Source organism: Salvelinus fontinalis, chromosome 22, assembly GCF_029448725.1.
Source record: "Salvelinus fontinalis isolate EN_2023a chromosome 22, ASM2944872v1, whole genome shotgun sequence".
Classification (NCBI taxonomy): domain Eukaryota; kingdom Metazoa; phylum Chordata; class Actinopteri; order Salmoniformes; family Salmonidae; genus Salvelinus; species Salvelinus fontinalis.
The window spans coordinates 33687506-33708608 of NC_074686.1; the positions used below are offsets into that span (position 1 = coordinate 33687506).

General features: G+C 45.9%; 1 protein-coding gene across 5 annotated transcripts in view; it reads right to left on the reverse strand.

Moving 5' to 3' along the window:
- Nucleotides 1-21103, reverse strand: part of LOC129820230 (CUB and sushi domain-containing protein 3-like) — an 805004-nt gene that overhangs the window by 120305 nt on the left and 663596 nt on the right. For 3 of the 5 annotated variants that reach the window (XM_055877256.1, XM_055877255.1, XM_055877253.1), the window contains 3 exons: nt 17765-17878; nt 17224-17412; nt 16472-16630 (listed from right to left, as the gene is read on the reverse strand). In XM_055877256.1, coding sequence (XP_055733231.1) covers nt 16472-16630; nt 17224-17412; nt 17765-17878 — 462 coding nt within the window. The remainder of the gene's footprint in view (nt 1-16471; nt 16631-17223; nt 17413-17764; nt 17879-21103) is intronic. The other 2 variants (XM_055877257.1, XM_055877254.1) reach the window with 1 other exon arrangement.

A 21103-nucleotide genomic window follows, 5' to 3' on the forward strand; every position in this document is an offset into this window, starting at 1 on the left:
AGGCCTGAGGTCATCTGCCTTTGGCCTAAAGAGCAGGAACCTGGACTTCACCTGGAAATACAGACATTGTCATCCTACAAGAAACATGATTTAGAGGAGACGGACCCACTGGTTGCACTCTAGGTTACAGAGAGCTGGTAGTCCCATCCACCAAACTACCAGGTGTGAAACAGGGAAGGGACTCAGGTGGTATGTTAATTTGGTATAGAGCAGACCCAACTCACTCTATTAAATTCATCAAAACAGGAACATTTTACATCTGGCTAGAAATTAAAAAGGAAATGATCTTAAGAAGAAGAAAAATGTCCTCCTGTGTGCTACCTATATCCCCCCACTAGAATCCCCATACTTTAATGAAGACAGCTTCTCCATCCTGGAGGGGGAAATCAATAATTTCCAGACCCATGGACATGTACTAGTCTGTGGCGACCTAAATGCCAGAACCAGACAAGAACCTGACACCCACAGGGGGAGAAACACCTACTTGGAGGTGACAGCATTCCCTCCCCAATATGCCCCCCTAGGCACAACATAACCAACAACTGCAGCACGCTGGGTATGTACATTGTCAATGGTAGGCTTCAAGGGGACTCCTATGGTAGGTACACCTATAGATCATCTCTTGGCAGTAGTACTGCATACTACTTTATCACTGACCTCAACCCAGAGTCTCTCAGAGAGTTCACAGTCAACTCACTGACACCCCTATCAGGTCACAGCAAAAATCAGTCTACTTGAACAGAGCAATACTCAATCACAAGGCATCAAAGCCAAAGGAACTGAAGAATATTAAGAAATGCTATAGATGGAAGGAAAGTAGTGTGGAAACTTAGCAAAAAACAATTAGACAACTAATTCAATCCCTTTTAGACAACTTCCCAGACAAAATGTTCCACTGTAATAGTGAATATGTAAGCATACCACCCTGCATACCACTGCTGGCTTGCTTCTGAAGCTAAGCAGGGTTGGTCCTGGTCAGTCCCTGGATGGGAGACCAGATGCTGCTGGAAGTGGTATTGGAGGGCCAGTAGGAGGCACTCTTTCCTCTGGTCTAATAAAATATCCCAATGCCCCAGGGCAGTGATTGGGGACACTGCACTGTGTGTAGGGTGCCGTCTTTCGGATGGGACGTTAAACGGGTGTCCTGACTCTCTGAGGTCATTAAAGATCCCATGGCACTTATCGTAAGAGTAGGGGTGTTAACCCCGGTGTCCTGGCTAAATTCCCAATCTGGCCCTCAAACCATCACGGTCACCTAATAATCCCCAGTTTACAATTGGCTCATTCATCCCCCTCCTCTCCCCTGTAACTATTCCCCAGGTCGTTGCTGCAAATGAGAACGTGTTCTCAGTCAACTTACCTGGTAAAATAACGGTAAAATAAATAAATAAATAAATAAACTTGGCAGTAGGAAATCTAAACAAAGAAGAAGAAGGAACAGCACGTCAGAAATCTGCTCAATGTAATTGAAGAATCCAACCATTTCTGGGAAAATTGTAACACAGTAAACAAACACAAAGAGTTATCCATCCAAAATGGAGATGTATGGGCAAACCACTTGTCCAACCTTTTTGGCTCTATAACAAAGAACAAACAGCAAAAATAACCAAAACCCACTGGATTCTCCAATTACGTTGAATGAACTACAGGACAAAATAAAAACCCTCCAACCCAAAAAGGCTTGTGTTGTTGATGGTATCCTCAATGAAATGATAAAATATACAGACAATAAATTCAAATTGGCTATACTTAAACTCTAACATCCTTAGCTCTGGCATCTTCCCCAATATTTGCAACTAAGGACAGATCACCCCAATCCACAAAGTGGAGACAAATTTGACCCCAATAACTACCGTGGGATATGCGTCAACAGCAACCTTGGGAAAATCCTCTGCATTATCATTAACAGCAGACTTGTACATTTCCTCAGTGAAAACAATGTATTGAGCAAATGTCAAATTGGCTTTTTACCAAATTATCGTACGACAGACCACATATTCACACTGCACACCCTGATTGACAAACAAACCAACAAACCAAAACAAAGGCAAAGTCTTCTCTTGTTTTTTTTATTTCAAAAAAGCCTTCAACTCAATTTGGCATGATGGTCTGCTATATAAATTGATGGAAAGTGGTCTTGGGGGAATACATTCAACATTATAAAATCCATGTACACAAACAAGTCTACGGTTAAAATTGGCAAAAAACACACATTTCTTTCCACAGGGCCGTGTGAATTGGCGAGGGCACAAGAACAGTCTGCAACAACCGGCCTCAGCCTTCTAGAATCTGAAGTCCAATGTATATTGTTTGCTGATGATCTGGTGCTTCTGTCACCAAACAAGGAGGGCCTACAGCAGCACCTAGATCTTCTGCACAGATTCTGTCAAACCTGAACCCTGACAGTAAATCTCAGTAAGACCAAAATAATGGTGTTCCAAAAAAGATCCAGTCGCCAGGACCACAAATTCCATCTAGACACCGTTGTCCTAGAGCACACAAAAAAACTATACATAACTTAAACATCAGCTGTAACGACGTGCGCTGAGAGTCGGGAAGCAAGTTCAGGGTGTGAGTGTTTTGATAAAATAAACAGAACATAATACAGAACATGAAACACTAACAGCACACAGACATGAAACAGAGACAATGGGGAAGGAACCAAAGAGAGTGGCATATATAGGAAAGGTAATCAGGGAAGTGATGGAGGTGATGGAGGTGCGCGTAATGATGGTGACAGGTGTGCGCCATAACGAGCAGCCTGGTGACCTAGGGGCCGGAGAGGGAGCACACGAGACATCAGCGGCACAGGTAACTTCCACAAAGCTGTGAACGATCTGAGAGACAAGGTAAGAAAGGCATTCTATGCCATCAAAAGGAACATAAAATCCGACATACCAATTAAGATCTGGCTAAAAATACTGGAATCAGTTAAAGAACCCACTGCCCTTTATGGTTGTGATGTCTGGGGTCCTCTCACCAACCAAGAATTCACAAAATGGGACAAACACCAAATTGAGACTCTACATGCAGAATTCTGTTTTATGTGTACAACGTAAAACAGCAAATAATGATGGCAGAGTGGAATTATGCCGATACCCACTAATTATCAAATCCAGAAAAGAGACGTTAAATTCTACAACCACCTAAAAGGAAGCGATTCCCTAACCTTCCTTAACAAAGCCATCACCTACAGAGAGATGAACCTGGAGAAGAGTCTCCTAAGTAAGCTGGTTGTGGGGCTCTGTTCACAAACACAGACTCCACAGAGCCCCAGGACAGCAACACATTAAGACTCAACCAAATCATGAGAAAACAAAAAGATAATTACTTGACACATTGGAAAGATTGTACAAAAAAACTGATAAAACTAGAATGCTATTTGGCCCTAAACAGTGAGTACATAGTGGCAGAATACCTGACCACTGTGACTGACCCAAACTTAAGGAAAGGTTTGACTATGTACAGACTCAGTGAGCATAGCCCTGCTATTGAGAGAGGCCGCCGTAGGCAGACATGGCTCTCAAGAGAAGACAGGCTATGTGCTCACAGCCTACAAAATGAGATGGAAACTGAGCTGTACTTCCTAACCTCCTGCCCAATGTATGACCATATTAGAGACACACATTTCCCTCAGATTACACAGATCCACAAAGAATAAGAAAATAAATGTAAAAAAACAATATCTACTGGGTGAAATCCCAGTGTGCCATCACAGCAACAAGATTTGTGACCTGTTGCTACAAGAAAAGGTCAACCAGTGAAGAACAAACACCATTGTAAATACAACCCATATTTATGTTTATTTCACATTTGTTTATCTACTTCAATTGCTTTGACAACGTTAACATATATGTCCCATGTCAATAAAGCCCTTAAATTGAATTGAATTGAGAGAGACAGAGACAGAGACAGAGACAGAGACAGAGAGAGAGAGACATACCATTGTAAATACTTTATTATTTTGGAACTTGTGTGAGTGTAACATTTACCGTTCACTTTTTATTGTTTATTGCACTTTTTAAATCCATTTAAGTTGTTTTGGCAAAAGTGAACATATGTTTTCCATGCCAATAAAGCCCGTTGAATTGAATTGAGAGAGACAGAGAGACAGATAGACAGACAGACAGACAGAGATGGGAGGGAGAAAGAGAAAGAGAGAGAGACACACAGACAGGCAGAGAGAGAATCAGAGAGAGATGGAAGGGAGAGAGAGAGAGACACAGACAGACAGAGAGAGAATCAGAGAGAGATGGAAGGGAGAGAGAGAGAGACACAGACAGAGAGAGAATCAGAGAGAGATGGAAGGGAGAGAGAGAGAGACACATATAGACAGAGAGATAATCAGAGAGAGATGGAAGGGAGAGAGAGAGAGACAAAGTCAGACAGAGAGAGTCAGAGAGAGATGGAAGGGAGAGAGAGAGAGACAAACAGAGAGAGAGTCAGAGAGAGATGGAAGGGAGAGAAAGAGACACACAGACAGACTGAGAGAGTCAGAGAGAGATGGAAGGGATAGCGAGAGAGAGAGAGACAGACAGAGAGAGAGTCAGAGAGAGATGGAAGGGAGAGAAAGAGAGAGAGAGACACACAGACAGACAGAGAGAGAGTCAGAGAGAGATGGAAGGTGGAGAGAGAGAGAGACAGACAGACAGAGAGAGAGAGAGTCAGAGAGAGATGGAAGGGAGAGAAAGAGAGAGAGAGAGAGACACAGACAGACAGAGAGAGAATCAGAGAGAGATGGAAGGGAGAGAGAGAAAGAGAGAGATACACAGACAGACAGAGAGAGAATCAGAGAGAGATGGAAGGGAGAGAGAGAGAGACAAAGTCAGACAGAGAGAGTCAGAGAGAGATGGAAGGGAGAGAGAGAGAGACAGACAGAGAGAGAGTCAGAGAGAGATGGAAGGGAGACAAAGAGACACACAGACAGACTGAGAGAGTCAGAGAGAGATGGAAGGGATAGCGAGAGAGAGAGAGACAGACAGAGAGAGAGTCAGAGAGAGATGGAAGGGAGAGAAAGAGAGAGAGAGACACACAGACAGACAGAGAGAGAGTCAGAGAGAGATGGAAGGTGGAGAGAGAGACAGACAGACAGACAGAGAGAGAGAGTCAGAGAGAGATGGAAGGGAGAGAAAGAGAGAGAGAGAGAGACACAGACAGACAGAGAGAGAATCAGAGAGAGATGGAAGGGAGAGAGAGAAAGAGAGAGATACACAGACAGACAGAGAGAGAATCAGAGAGAGGTGGAAGGGAGAGAGAGAGAGAGAGAGAGACAGACAGACAGACAGACAGAGAGAGAATCAGAGAGAAATGGAAGGGAGAGAGAGAGACACACAGACATACAGAGAGAGTCAGAGAGAGATGGAAGGGATAGAGAGAGAGAGAGAGACAGACAGACAGAGAGAGAGTCAGAGAGAGATGGAAGGGAGAGAAAGAGAGAGAGAGACACACATACAGACAGAGAGAGAGAGTCAGAGAGAGATGGAAGGGAGAGAGAGAGACACAGAGAGACAGAGAGAGAGAGTCAGAGAGAGATGGAAGGGAGCGAAAGAGTGAGAGAGAGAGACACAGACAGACAGAGAGAGAATCAGAGAGAGATGGAAGGGATAGGGAGAGAGAGAGAGAGAGAGACACACAGACAGACAGAGAGAGAATCAGAGAGAGATGAAAGGGAGAGAGAGACACAGACAGACAGAGAGAGAGTCAGAGAGAGATGGAAGGGAGAGAGAGAGACACACAGACAGACAGAGACAGAGAGAGATGGAAGGGAGAGAGAAAGACACAAACAGACAGAGAGAATCAGAGAGAGATGGAAGGGAGAGAGAGAGAGAGAGACAGACAGACAGAGAGAGAGAGAGAGAGTCAGAGAGAGATGGAAGGGAGAGAGAGAGACATAGACAGACAGAGAGAGTCAGAGAGAGATGAAAGGGGGAGAGAGAGACACAGACAGACAGAGAGAGAGTCAGAGAGAGATGAAAGGGAGAGAGAGAGACACAGACAGACAGAGAGAGAGTCAGAGAGAGATGGAAGGGAGAGAGAGACACACACAGACAGACAGAGAGAGAGAGTCAGAGAGAGATGGAAGGGAGAGAGAGAGAGAGAGAGACACAGACAGACAGAGAGAGAGAGTCAGAGAGAGATGGAAGGGAGAGAGAGAGAGACAGACAGACAGAGAGAGAGTCAGAGAGAAATTGAAGGGAGAGAGAGAGAGACACAGACAGACAGAGAGAGAGTCAGAGAGAGATGGATGGGAGAGAGAGAGAGAGAGAGACAGACAGACAGAGAGAGAGACAGAGAGAGACGGAAGGGAGAGAGTCAGAGATGGAAGGGAGAGAGAGAGAGAGATGGAAGGGAGAGAGACAGAGATGGGAGAGAGAGAGAGAGAGAGATGCTTGACTTTAGCTTGAGCGTCACAACACTTCAAAGCAGATTTACCCAAAATCTCTTGCATACTTTAACAAGCGAGGAAGTTATCCCCCAGCAAATCTCCTGGCGCACATCCTGAGTGCCAAATGACTAGTTCTCCCAGCTGCATGACTACATGTTATGAGATACCAGCAATTTCCGAGGCATGGAGTCATTTTCACAATGCACGTTATTATTTCATTTGGAAAAAGTCTCAGAAATGTAACTGGGTTATCTACAACAAAACAAACACGATGAGGCAGAGATTTTTAGCAACTCAAGAACAACTTCTCCTTTGAAAACCAAATAAGCACAGTGTTACAATAGACTATACTATTCATTGACGCTTCGCCCACACCACAAACAATTATGCTTGTTATTTCTAGTCTGTTTCTCTGATAGAAAGAGTGACTGAAGTATCAAATCAAATGTTATTTGTCACAAGCTCCAAATACAACAGGTGTAGACTCTACCATGAAATGATTACTGTGCCTTTAAACAGCTTGGAAAATTCAAGAAAACGATGTCATGGCTTTAGAAGCTTCTGATAGGCTAATTGACATAATTTGAGTCCATTGGAGGTGTACCTGTGGATGTATTTCAAGGCCAACCTTCAAACTTGACATCATGGGAAAATCAAAAGAACAAAGCCAAGTCTGGTTCATCCTTGGGAGCAATTTCCAAATGCCTGAAGGTACCATGTTCATCTGTACAAACAATAGCACACAAGTATAAACACCATGGGACCACGCAGCCGTCATACCGCTCAGGATGGAGATCTCTTAGATCGCAAGGATCTCTTAGAGATGAACGTACTTTGGTGCGAAAAGTGCAAATCAATCCCAGAACAACAGCAAAGGACTCTTGCTGGAGATGCTGGAGGAAACAGGTACAAAAGTATCTATATCCACAGTAAAATGAGTCCTATATTGACATAACCTGAAAGGCCGCTCAGCAAGGAAGAAGCCTTGACTACGGTTTGCAATTGCACACGGGGACAAAGATCGTACTTTTTGGAGAAATGTCCTCTAGTCTGATAAAACAAAAGTAGAACGGTTTGGCCATAATGACCATCGTTATGTTTGGAAGAAAAAGGAGAAGCTTGCAAGCCAAAGAACACCATCCCAACCTTAAAGCACGGGGGTGGCAGCATCATGTTGTGGGGGTGCTTTGCTGCAGGAGGGACTGGTGCACTTCACAAAATAGATGGCATCATGAGGCAAGAAAATTATGTGGATATATTGAAGCAACATCTCAAGACATCAGTCAGGATGTTAAAGCTTGGTGGCAAATGGGTCTTCCAAATGGACAATGACTCCAAGCATACTTCCAAAGTTGTGGCAAAATGGTTTAAGGACAACAAAGTCAAGGTATTGGAGTGGCCATCACAAAGCCCCTGACCTCAATCCTATAGAAAATGTGTGGGCAGAACTGAAAAAGCGTGTGCGAGCAAGGACGCCTACAAACCTGACTCAGTTACACCAGCTCTGTCAGAAGGAATGGGCCAAAATTCACCCAACTTATCGTGGTAAGCTTGTGGAAGGCTACCCGAAACATTTGACCCAAGTTAAACTATTTAAAGGCAATGCTACCAAATACAAATTGAGTGTATGTAAATTTCTGACCCACTTGGAATGTGATGAAAGAAATAAAAGCATAAATAATTCTCTCTACTACTATTCTGACATTTCACATTCTTAAAATATAGTGGTGATCCTAACTGACCAAAGACAGGGAATTTTTACCAGGATGAAATGTCAGGAATTGTGAAAAACTGAGTTTAAATGTATTTGGCTAAGGTGTATGTAAACTTCCCACTTCAACTGTATCTACCCTAGGCCTGTTCAGACCAACCTAACTTGGACCTGTTCAGTCCTACCTACTCTGGGCCTGTTCAGTCCTACCTACTCTGGGCCTGTTCAGTCCTACCTACTCTGGGCCTGTTCAGTCTCACCTACTCTGGGCCTGTTCAGTCCTACCTACTCTGGGCCTGTTCAGACCAACCTAACTTGGACCTGTTCAGTCCTACCTACTCTGGGCCTGTTCAGTCCTACCTACTCTGGGCCTTTTCAGTCCTACCTACTCTGGGCGTGTTCAGTCTCACCTACTCTGGGCCTGCTCAGTCCTACCTACTCTGGGCCTGTTCAGTCCTACCTACTCTGGGCCTGTTCAGTCCTACCTACTCTGGGCCTGTTCAGTCTCACCTACTCTGGGCCTGTTCAGTCCTACCTACTCTGGGCCTGTTCCGTCTCACCTACTCTGGGCCTGTTCAGTCCTACCTACTCTGGACCTGTTCAGTCTCACCTACTCTGGGCCTGTTCAGTCTCACCTACTCTGGGCCTGTTCAGTCCTACCTACTCTGGGCCTGTTCAGTCCTACCTACTCTGGGCCTGTTCAGTCCTACCTACTCTGGGCCTGTTCAGCCCTACCTACTCTGGGCCTGTTCAGTCCTACCTACTCTGGGCCTGTTCAGTCCTACCTACTCTGGGCCTGTTCAGTCCTACCTAACTTGGGCCTGTTCAGTCCTACCTACTCTGGGCCTGTTCAGCCCTACCTACTCTGGGCCTGTTCAGTCCTACCTACTCTGGGCCTGTTCAGCCCTACCTACTCTGGGCCTGTTCAGCCCTACCTACTCTGGGCCTGTTCAGTCCTACCTAACTTGGACCTGTTCAGTCTCACCTACTCTGGGCCTGTTCAGTCCTACCTACTCTGGGCCTTTTCAGACCAACCTAACTTGGGCCTGTTCAGCCCTACCTACTCTGGGCCTGTTCAGTCCTACCTACTCTGGGCCTGTTCAGCCCTACCTACTCTGGGCCTGTTCAGTCCTACCTACTCTGGGCCTGTTCAGCCCTACCTACTCTGGGCCTGTTCAGCTCTACCTACTCTGGGCCTGTTCAGCCCTACCTACTCTGGGCCTGTTCAGTCCTATCTAACTTGGACCTGTTCCGTCTCACCTACTCTGGGCCTGTTCAGTCCTACCTACTCTGGGCCTGTTCAGTCCTACCTACTCTGGGCCTGTTCAGTCCTACCTACTCTGGGCCTGTTCAGCCCTACCTACTCTGGGCCTGTTCAGTCCTACCTAACTTGGACCTGTTCCGTCTCACCTACTCTGGGCCTGTTCAGTCCTACCTACTCTGGGCCTGTTCAGTCCTACCTACTCTGGGACTGTTCAGTCCTACCTACTCTGGGCCTGTTCAGCCCTACCTACTCTGGGCCTGTTCAGCCCTACCTACTCTGGACCTGTTCAGTCTCACCTACTCTGGGCCTGTTCAGTCTCACCTACTCTGGGCCTGTTCAGTCTCACCTACTCTGGGCCTGTTCAGTCCTACCTACTCTGGGCCTGTTCAGCCCTACCTACTCTGGGCCTGTTCAATCCTACCTACTCTGGGCCTGTTCAGCCCTACCTACTCTGGGCCTGTTCAGTCCTACCTACTCTGGGCCTGTTCAGTCTCACCTACTCTGGGCCTGTTCAGTCTCACCTACTCTGGGCCTGTTCAGTCCTACCTACTCTGGGCCTTTTCAGACCAACCTAACTTGGGCCTGTTCAGCCCTACCTAATCTGGGCCTGTTCAGCCCTACCTACTCTGGGCCTGTTCAGTCCTACCTACTCTGGGCCTGTTCAGCCCTACCTACTCTGGGCCTGTTCAGTCCTACCTACTCTGGGCCTGTTCAGTCCTACCTACTCTGGGCCTTTTCAGACCAACCTAACTTGGACCTGTTCAGCCCTACCTACTCTGGGCCTTTTCAGACCAACCTAACTTGGGCCTGTTCAGTCCTACCTACTCTGGGCCTGTTCAGTCCTACCTACTCTGGGCCTGTTCAGTCCTACCTACTCTGGGCCTGTTCAGTCCTACCTACTCTGGGCCTGTTCAGTCCTACCTACTCTGGGCCTGTTCAGTCCTACCTACTCTGGGCCTGTTCAGTCCTACCTACTCTGGGCCTGTTCAGTCTCACCTACTCTGGGCCTGTTCAGTCCTACCTACTCTGGGCGTGTTCAGTCTCACCTACTCTGGGCCTGTTCAGTCCTACCTAACTTGGACCTGTTCTGTCTCACCTACTCTGGACCTGTTCAGCCCTACCTACTCTGGGCCTGTTCAGTCTCACCTACTCTGGGCCTGTTCAGTCCTACCTACTCTGGGCCTGTTCAGTCTCACCTACTCTGGGCCTGTTCAGTCTCACCTACTCTGGGCCTGTTCAGTCCTACCTACTCTGGGCCTTTTCAGACCAACCTAACTTGGGCCTGTTCAGCCCTACCTACTCTGGGCCTGTTCAGCCCTACCTACTCTGGACCTGTTCAACCCTACCTACTCTGGGCCTTTTCAGACCAACCTAACTTGGACCTGTTCTGTCTCACCTACTCTGGACCTGTTCAGTCCTACCTACTCAGGGCCTGTTACGTCTCACCTACTCTGGGCCTGTTCAGTCTCACCTACTCTGGGCCTGTTCCGTCTCACCTACTCTGGGCCTGTTCAGCCCTACCTACTCTGGGCCTGTTCAGTCTCACCTACTCTGGGCCTGTTCAGTCCTACCTACTCTGGGCCTGTTCAGTCCTACCTACTCTGGGCCTGTTCAGCCCTACCTACTCTGGGCCTGTTCAGTCCTACCTACTCGGGGCCTGTTCAGTCCTACCTACTCTGGGCCTGTTCAGCCCTACCTACTCTGGGCCTGTTCAGTCCTACCTACTCTGGGCCTGTTCAGTCTCACCTACTCTGGGCCTGTTCAGTCCTACCTACTCTGGGCCTGTTCAGCCCTACCTACTCTGGGCCTGTTCAGTCCTACCTACTCTGGGCCTGTTCAGTCTCACCTACTCTGGGCCTGTTCAGTCTCACCTACTCTGGGCCTGTTCAGTCTCACCTACTCTGGGCCTGTTCAGTCTCACCTACTCTGGGCCTGTTCAGTCCTACCTACTCTGGGCCTGTTCCGTCTCACCTACTCTGGGCCTGTTCAGTCTCACCTACTCTGGGCCTTTTCAGACCAACCTAACTTGGACCTGTTCAGTCTCACCTACTCTGGGCCTGTTCAGTCTCACCTACTCTGGGCCTGTTCAGTCCTACCTACTCTGGGCCTGTTCAGTCCTACCTACTCTGGGCCTGTTCAGTCCTACCTACTCTGGGAATGTTCCGTCTCACCTACTCTGGGCCTGTTCAGTCCTACCTACTCTGGGCCTGTTCAGTCTCACCTACTCTGGGCCTGTTCCGTCTCACCTACTCTGGGCCTGTTCAGTCTCACCTACTCTGGGCCTGTTCAGTCCTACCTACTCTGGGCCTTTTCAGACCAACCTAACTTGGACCTGTTCAGTCCTACCTACTCTGGGCCTGTTCAGTCTCACCTACTCTGGTCCTGTTCAGTCTCACCTACTCTGGGCCTGTTCAGTCTCACCTACTCTGGGCCTGTTCAGTCCTACGTACTCTGGGCCTGTTCCGTCTCACCTACTCTGGGCCTGTTCAGTCTCACCTACTCTGGGCCTGTTCAGTCCTACCTACTCTGGGCCTGTTCAGTCCTACCTACTCTGGGCCTGTTCAGTCCTACCTACTCTGGGCCTGTTCAGTCTCAACTACTCTGGGCCTGTTCAGTCTCAACTACTCTGGGCCTGTTCAGTCTCACCTACTCTGGGCCCAGTCCTACTCCTGGCCTGTTTAGTTCTACCTGGCCTTAGTATAGTCCACAAACATATATTTAGAGAATTGGGCCAACTTCTAGAATGTTGAATATCGTTCTAATTGTAGACATTCAGTTACATAGCATTCCTAAAATATTCCCAATGTAATGTTAATGAGTCGCTAACATTTTTTTATTTTATTTATTTATTTATTTTACCGTTATTTTACCAGGTAAGTTGACTGAGAACACGTTCTCATTTGCAGCAACGACCTGGGGAATAGTTACAGGGGAGAGGAGGGGGATGAATGAGCCATTGTAAACTGGGGATTATTAGGTGACCATGATGGTTTGAGGGCCAGATTGGGAATTTAGCCAGGACACCGGGGTTAACACCCCTACTCTTACGATAAGTGCCATGGGATCTTTAATGACCTCAGAGAGTCAGGACACCCGTTTAACGTCCCATCCGAAAGACGGCACCCTATACAGGACAGTGTCCCCAATCACTGCCCTGGGGCATTGGGATATTGTTTAGACCAGAGGAAAGAGTGCCTCCTACTGGCCCTCCAACACCACTTCCAGCAGCATCTGGTCTCCCATCCAGGGACTGACCAGGACCAACCCTGCTTAGCTTCAGAAGCAAGCCAGCAGTGCTATGCAGGGTGGTATGCTGCTGGCGATGTCGTGTCATGTAAATGCATCATAATGCAGAAACCTCAATGGCCTTTAAATGCATGGCTCTGGTATAGCCTTGTTCCTCACAAGCTATCGTCCTAGTACTACAGTCTGCTGTGTCACTACTACTACTATAGCTTCTCACACTGTGTCACACATTGGTCCATTAGGGACAGGCTGGCTGTCACAGCTAACACATTGGTCCATTAGGGACAGGCTGGCTGTCACAGCTCTGACCAACTGCTCTGACCAACACTTGACCCCGTCTGTCCCAGGCCTGCCCGCCTGCTCTGCTCTAGCCAGTCAGCAGAGTGTGTAGTGTGGGGGAGACCCATCTCTGTGGTTGTTTAGGGTCCCCAGGCCCTGACTGTCATCTCCACTGACATCTGTAGCGCCACTAGGCCCATGGTTTTAACCAGTCAGAGAATGAGGCCATAGCTTAGAGCACAATCTATTTACTGTGCTGGTCTCTGTACCTCAACGGTCGTGCTGAAAATGTGGGCTGACCTCCCTGACAGTGTATTCACATGCATCAATACTCTGCACATTTTACATTTGTCAATACCCCATGGTAAGACAGACACACATTGATTATTAAAAAACGTTTGTATCCTGGAGGCTGATTAATTGATATGTGGGAGTTGTGGGACAACAACTGCCACAAAATACCATTGACGTATTAATCTCATAATTCCACTGTCCCGCAGCCCAGCCAGGAAATTCAGAAACCTCATCTCCGTCGGGAAAAAAGCATCCACACATTAGTGTTCCATGCTATTATTTGGTTTGTAACAGTTGGGGGCCTGGAGGCAGGGGAAATAATGGCTGTGAGTGGCCATCGGTGTGAGAGATCACTTAAGAGTTATTGGCAGCCCCTAACATGGAGAACAGAAAGTGCTGGAGTGCCATTTTAGCTAGGAATGACATGAGTGGACGTCACGTTCTCCGCCAAAAAAAGAGGCAAGCACTGGCTGTCATCAACCAGCCTTGGGACTCAGAATAGCACTTGTTGGGAGTTGTCACACGATAATTCCTGGGTTCTCAGACATTATTGCTTAATTATACAACGGTTGGGTCTAATCCTGGATGCTGATTGGTTAAAACTGCGTTCCAGCCGGTATCTATTCCACAAGTTACCATCGGCTAAGGCTATGACGTTGAAATGCCTACTCACAATTCCATCTGACTGCCCAATCCACTGTCTCATCAGTCCAGCCAGGCAATTTATAAACTTGATCTCCACTATAAAAACCATTTAGACATTATCTCCCGTTTCTTTTAGACTATCATTTGACTTTCAACAGCGCAGATTTTATAAACCTGGCTGTCTATCTCCCCGACATTTGCAACATTGTTTCAATATCGATCTCCAGCTGTCCCATAGTAATGAACGCGTCAGGATTCGGGACGAGACAGACAGGCTGGTAGCTTTTCTCAGCCAGTCGAAATCATGAATCAGCATAATTTGTATGGATGACTAAAATTGATGATAAATGGATGATAAATTACTCAAATGTAATAGATACAGTGTATTTGGAAAGTATTCAGACCCCTTGATTTTTTCCCACATTTTGCTATGTTACAGCTGGATTAATGGATTAAATGGAGTTTTTCCCTCCATGAACATACACACAATACACCATAATGAAAAAGCAAAAACAGGATTTTAGAAATGTTAGCAAATTTATTTAAAAATAAATATTTTTTTACATAAGTATTCAGACCCTTTGGCAGCGATTACAGCCTCAAGTCTTTGTGGGTATGACATTACAAGCTTGACACACCTGTATTCGGGGAGTTTCTACCATTCTTCTCTGCAGATCCTCTCAAGCTCTGTCAGGTTGGATGGGGAGCGTCGCTGCACAGCTATTTTCAGGTCTCTCCAGAGATGTTCAATCGAGTCAAGTCTGGGCTCTGGCTGGGCCACTCAAGGACATTCAGAGACTTGTCCCAAAGCCACTCCTGCATTGTCTTGGCTGTGTGCTTAGGGTCGTTGTCCTGTTGGAAGGTGAACCTTCGCCCCAGTCTGAGGTCCTGAGCGCTCTAGAGCAGGTTTTCATTAAGGATCAATCTGTACTTTGCTCCGTTCATCTTTCCCTCGATCCTGAGTAGTCTCCAAGTCCCAGCCATGCTGCCACCACCATGCTTCACCGTAGGGATGGTGCCATGTTTTCTCCAGACGCGCCGCTTGGCATTCAGGCCAAATAGTTCCATCTTGGTTTCATCAGAACAGAGAATCTTGTTTCTCATGGTCTAAAAGTCCTTTATGTGTCTTTTGGCGGAGTGGCTTCCGCCTGGTTTCCGTCTGGCCACTCTACCATAAAGGTCTGATTTGTGGAGCGCTGCAGAGTTGTCCTTCTGGAAGGTTCTCCCATCTCCACAGAAGCACTGGAGCTCTGTCAGAGTGACCATCGGGTTCTTGGTCATCTCCCTGACCAAGGTCCTTCTCCCCCGCTTGCTCAGTTTGGCCGAGCGGCCAGCTCTAGGAAGAGTCTTGGTGGTTCCAAACTTCTTCCATATAAGAATGATGGAGGCTATTGTGTTCCTGGGGACCTTCAATGTTGCAGAAATGTGTTGGTACCCTTCCCCAGATCTGTGCCTCGATACAATCCTGTCCCAGAACTCTACGGACAATTCCTTCGCCCTCATGGTGTTATAGACAAGTGTGTGCTTTTCCAAATCATGTTTAATCATTTGAATTTACCACAGGTGGACTCCAATCAAGTCGTAGAAACATCAAGGATGATCAATGGAAACAAGATGCACCTGAGATAAAGTTTGAGGCTTATAGCAATTGGTCTGAATATTTATGTTAATAAGGTATTTCTGTTTTTTATTTGCAATAAATTAGCAAAATATTTACAAAATATATTTTCACTTTGTCATTATGGGGTAGTGTGTGTAGATTGATGAGGAACACACATTTATTTTATCCAGTTTAGAAAAATAATGTAACTTAACAAAATGTGGAAAAAGTCAAGGGGTCTGAATATTGTCCGAATACACCGTATATACAAGGAAATGTCAATAGAAAAACACAAAATGCAGTTTGCTTCAGTTTGAAGTGATTGTTAGCTGTGTAGTTGGCTAGTTCATGACAACAGAACAAACCAATATTTGTTTTGTAAATACATGTTAGTATATTTGTTTACGACACACAGAGTTGATTTAATTTACAAAAACACTTAACGACTGGGTCGCGTCTCTGGCAACTGAACTAATAGAACGAACGACCGGGACTTATCTCGTGGAAGGATGAAATAGTATGAATACATTAATCAAAATAACATTTTTAATGACAATATGTCAATCATTATTTGTATATGTTGGCAACCGACTGTATAAAAATGATAATGCCCTCGAAGCTGGTGTTTGAAGGATATATTGGCCTAATCACTTAGCATTACCACTTAACTAATATTGAGCACAATCACAATATTCCACATGCAAGTTTTTAGAGTAGCTACAAAACATGCTGTAGACACGTTGTTGTTATTCTTCCACTCTCACACACACACACACACACACACACACACACACACACACACACACACACACACACACACACACACACACACACACACACACACACACACACACACACACACACACACACACACACACACACACACACACACACACACACACACACACACACACACACACACACACACACACACACACACACACACACACACACACACACAGCACACGCGCACGCACCCTCTGGATTTCTCACTCTCAAAAGACGTAAACGTGCAAGTGAAAAGGAGTGATTTAAATGGATACATACTTTGATACTCACCAACATAGCGGATACGGAAGCCCTTCTTGTTAGTTCCGTGGTCAGAAGACCAGCGCAGTGTGAGCTGGTGGCCGGGCGTAGTGATGTTGAAGGGCGCGGAGACGTCACCACTGAAGGTGGCCAGAGTCTGGCTGTTAGTACTTGGGCCTGTAGAGAGAGAGGGGGGGTGAGAGAGGTAGGGAGGGGGAAGAGAGGAAGGAAGGAAGGGAAGGGAAAGGAAGGGAAGGGAATGGAAGGAAGGAAGGAACGAAGGAAGGAAGGAAGGAAGGATGCCAACAATAAGTCAGATTGTGGAAGAATGTATTTGTGGTGTAAATCATCCAACTACAGGGCTAACAGCTACATCAATGACCCAGAACGAAGAGGGGCTGCTGACCACTGTTTGTCACAAAGGGGTTTTAGACATTTCAGCATTCATCTAAATCTGTTCAGTGGTATTGTGGTTGTATTGTGTTGCATTCATCAAAAGTGTGGTCATATAAAGTTTTGTAAGCTTTGCATTCAATACCAAAAACTTCCAGCTTTTTAATGCCCAATTTCCGAAGATTACATTTACAATGCCACTGCAGCTCAAGAAGACAGTTTCAAAACAATACAAATCTGAGCCAAAAGCAGACGTGTTTTAAAAACATGACAGTTTGTGATGCTAGCCTGGTCCCATATATGTTTCCACTGTCATGAGTTGGCAAGATAGCACAAACAGTTGTGGCACCAGGCTAGTGTAACGCTACTATAGCTACCATCAAAGACTTCTAGGATGTCGAACTCCCTCTCGGTCTGGAAGGTCTCGAAGTACAGGGTGATGTTGTAGCCCTTCTCTACATTGATGGTCCAGATACACATCTGCAGGTTGGGGTAGCTGTCAGGGTAGCCTGGACTCAGGATTACTCCAGTAGAGTCAAACCTCACATCATGGGCCGGGCATTGCACTGGATGGGCACATAACAGGAGACCAAATGGATGCTAGGAGTACCTGTAATTTATTCAGTGGTCCCCCAGACCCCCAAATGACCCATGGGATGCCGGAGAGAAATATGGCACCGTAATATATTAATGACAACAGCTGTTTAGTCCACTAAACACAGTGAGAGAACTGGAATAGAAAACTGGAATCACAAGGGGCTGTGACAGAGGTGGGCGGAACGCATCACAACAGCATACCTAATGACTAAACCGTTTTAATTACAGCTGCCACAAACAAAACACACACATGCGCAAGCATGCAGGCACGCACTCGCGCACACATACGCAAAACGAATGAACGCAGGCACACACGCACACCTTGACATGTGGGAGGAGGACCATCCATCTGAAGTCTCTCCCCCAGTCTGCATGTCAGGATCTCACTCCCCACCAGGGTGAAGCCAGGATGACAGCGGTACCAGATGATGTCCCCTGTCAGGAGAGAAGTTATAGAGGAAGAGGAGGGAGAGAGAGAGAGAGAGAGAGAGAGAGTCAGTGTGAGGGAGGGAGGGAGGGAGGGAGGGAGGGAGGGAGGGAGGGAGGGAGGGTAAGAGAGAGAGAGAGACAGAGTCATAGTAGTGAGACAGAAAGAGAGACAGACAAACACAGAGAGAGAGAGAGACAGACAGACTTTGATGAAGCTGTTGTCTAATTAAGAAGGACAGCAAACCTGTGCTGCATTAATAGAGACAGATGCCTGAGACGGATGGGGTGACATTCTTTGACATCCAAGGTTGAACACTGTTAATGAGTGAGTTCTAGCCTGGGTAGGAAACTTTGAGACTTTCATTACAGTTACTGGGCATAACAATCCATGGTCCCTGAAGTTTGAGTATTGCAGTAGTACTAGTGCAATATAACACAGATAACCAAGAATAACGGTGTTTAAGATTTTTTTTAAAGTATGCTCTTTGTCATTGCCATCATCACCATCACCATAATCACCATCACCTACTGTAACATTCTGGTCCTTTAGAAGCCATCTGATGTCTTCAACCAGCAGCAGTGGTCAATGTTACAGGTGATGTCTTTAACCAGCAGCAATGGGCCATGTTACAGATGATGTCTTCAACCAGCAGCAATGGGCCATGTTACATCTGATGTCTTCAACCAGCAGCAATGGGCCATGTTACATCTGATGTCTTCAACCAGCAGCAATGGGCCATGTTACATCTGATGTCTTCAACCAGCAGTAATGGGCCATGTTACATCTGATGTCTTCAACCAGCAGCAATGGGCCATGTTACATCTGATGTCTTCAACCAGCAGTAATGGGCCATGTTACAGGTGATGTCTTCAACCAGCAGCAATGGGCCATGTTACAGGTGATGTCTTCAACCAGCAGCAATGGGCCATGTTACAGATGATGGATGGATGATTGTGGTCCAAGAAATCTATACAGGGCTGTTATAGACACAGTAGAGCCTTTGTGCCTTGTTACCGGACAAGCTGAATCCATCTCAGCCACTGTCTGTAATGGCCCACTTTTACACCCAACAATCACAGATCTAGTTGCTAACTCACTCATTGATACACACCAATCACAGAGTTAGTGGCTAACTCACCATTAATCAGGCAGGTCACACGGGATACAAGTCATTATTCGACGTATATCCATGTCTGAGGACGTCAGGAGATGATGTGGAAACTGGCCACTAGGGACAACAGTGAACGCTGTCACCTTCAAGTAGGTTTTGATTTGCATGTTTGAATCCAGCGATAAAACATTTTGTTGTTGTTGTTGTTTTAAGCCTATCCCAAACTTTAAGCCTTACCATAACCATTCGGAGTTAATGCATAAACTTAATCTTAACCAAACACTTGGAAATTTGACATTTCGAAACGAGGTTGGATTTGGCATGTGCCCTCAGATCCTCAAAAGTTCTACAGCTGCACCATCGAGAGCATCTTGACTGGCTGCATCACAACTCGGTATGGCAACTGCTTGGTATCCGACCACAAGGCGATACAGAGGGTAATGCATGCGGCCCAGGACATCACTGGGGCCGAACTCCCTGCCATCCAGAACCTCTATACCAGGTGGGGTTAGAGGAGGGCCATAAAAATTGTCAAAGATTAAAGCCACCCAAGTCAAAGACTGTTCTCTCTGCTACCGCGTGGCAAGCGGTACCAATGCACCAAATCTGGAACCAACAGGACCCTGAACAGCTTCTACCATCCAAGCCATAAGACTTTTAAACAAGACTGTTAAATAGCACTGATTCTATGCACACACTGGACTCTACCCACATACTCACACATATTTACACTGAAACTAGGCGTATGTCGCACGTCACTATTTCACAGGAGACGCATTTCATTTAGAAAAAATATATATATAATCTGATCAAAATGCCTTCTAGAACATGTGAATTTTAACGTGCCTTAATAACAAACTTGTACGCCATCTGTAAATATGAATAAAATTGTTAAATTACGAGCATAGTTGGTTTAGCCATGGAAAAAGATAGGAACTTTACCACTAGCCATGATTGGCTGAGATAATGGGTGGGCTGGACATGCCGAGAGATGAGTTCGGATTGGTCTGACATGAAACACGTTTCTGTCTATAACATGAGCTGCTCAGTATGTGTAGATAATCCTTGCTACCATGACTTTAAAAAAAAGTTGTAACGTGAACCATGGAGATCTGCAAAAGTGTTGCTACTGTTCTCAACAGCATTGCTGCCCAGAATTTAGCAGGCACTATTGACAAAGATCAGTGGGAAAAAGTGATGGACTACTTTCTGTACAAGATCATTTACTTAACACAACAACCAGCCGAGCAAGCTGAAGCTAGCTACAAACCAAATTGTAATGACACGCTCCCGTGAAGCGTTCATCCATGTTTACTGGTAAGAGACTAGCTACATTTTCAGATATTATACGTGTCTAATTTCGACAGAAAGTTGTTTTCATTGCAAGTTAAACTGTATTGTTTGCTAGTTAGCGAAAGTTAATTTGCTGGCTCACTAGCTAAGGTTGTGTGTATGATCTATGTAGTAATATTACTCGTATCTCAGAAAGCCATTTGCATTGCTAGTTATTGCTAGCAAAAATGTTACCTAGTTGCTTAGTTGTAGCTACCTGCAGATTCATACTCCAGCATTTCTTGCATAGTGGCTAGCTATGACAATCCGTTTGTACTGTAGCTGTTGGTTGAGATTATGGTTCATTGTTTAGCTAGCTAGCTAGCTACATGTCTAAACAAAAGACTCCACTTCGCAAGAGAATGATTATATGACCATCAAGTTGTGTCTGGGGGGTGATTACGGCCATCTATTATATTTCATGAACCTACGTACATGTCTAGACAATAGTGACTCATCCACTTAGCTAGATGTGGCTGGGGGGTGGTTATAGCATTTCTTTCTCATGACCCATCATTGTAGACAAGTGTCTGGGTAAGCATCATCTAATAATTATGGTATTTATGGTATATTTTTTATCTGGACACTTTCAAAGTCAGATTAGGATACAGACCAAGGACTAGATTAAGTGTGTTTTTACCTAGAGTTTTTCCATATTTTAGGCTACTACTTTCACCACTTTTAATCTTGAAATATTTGATTGTTTTTCTACACTACCTTACTTACTCTGTTTAGCACATGGCTTCACATGTGAATCCTAAAGAGATGAGTGGAGCTAAGGCTCAAG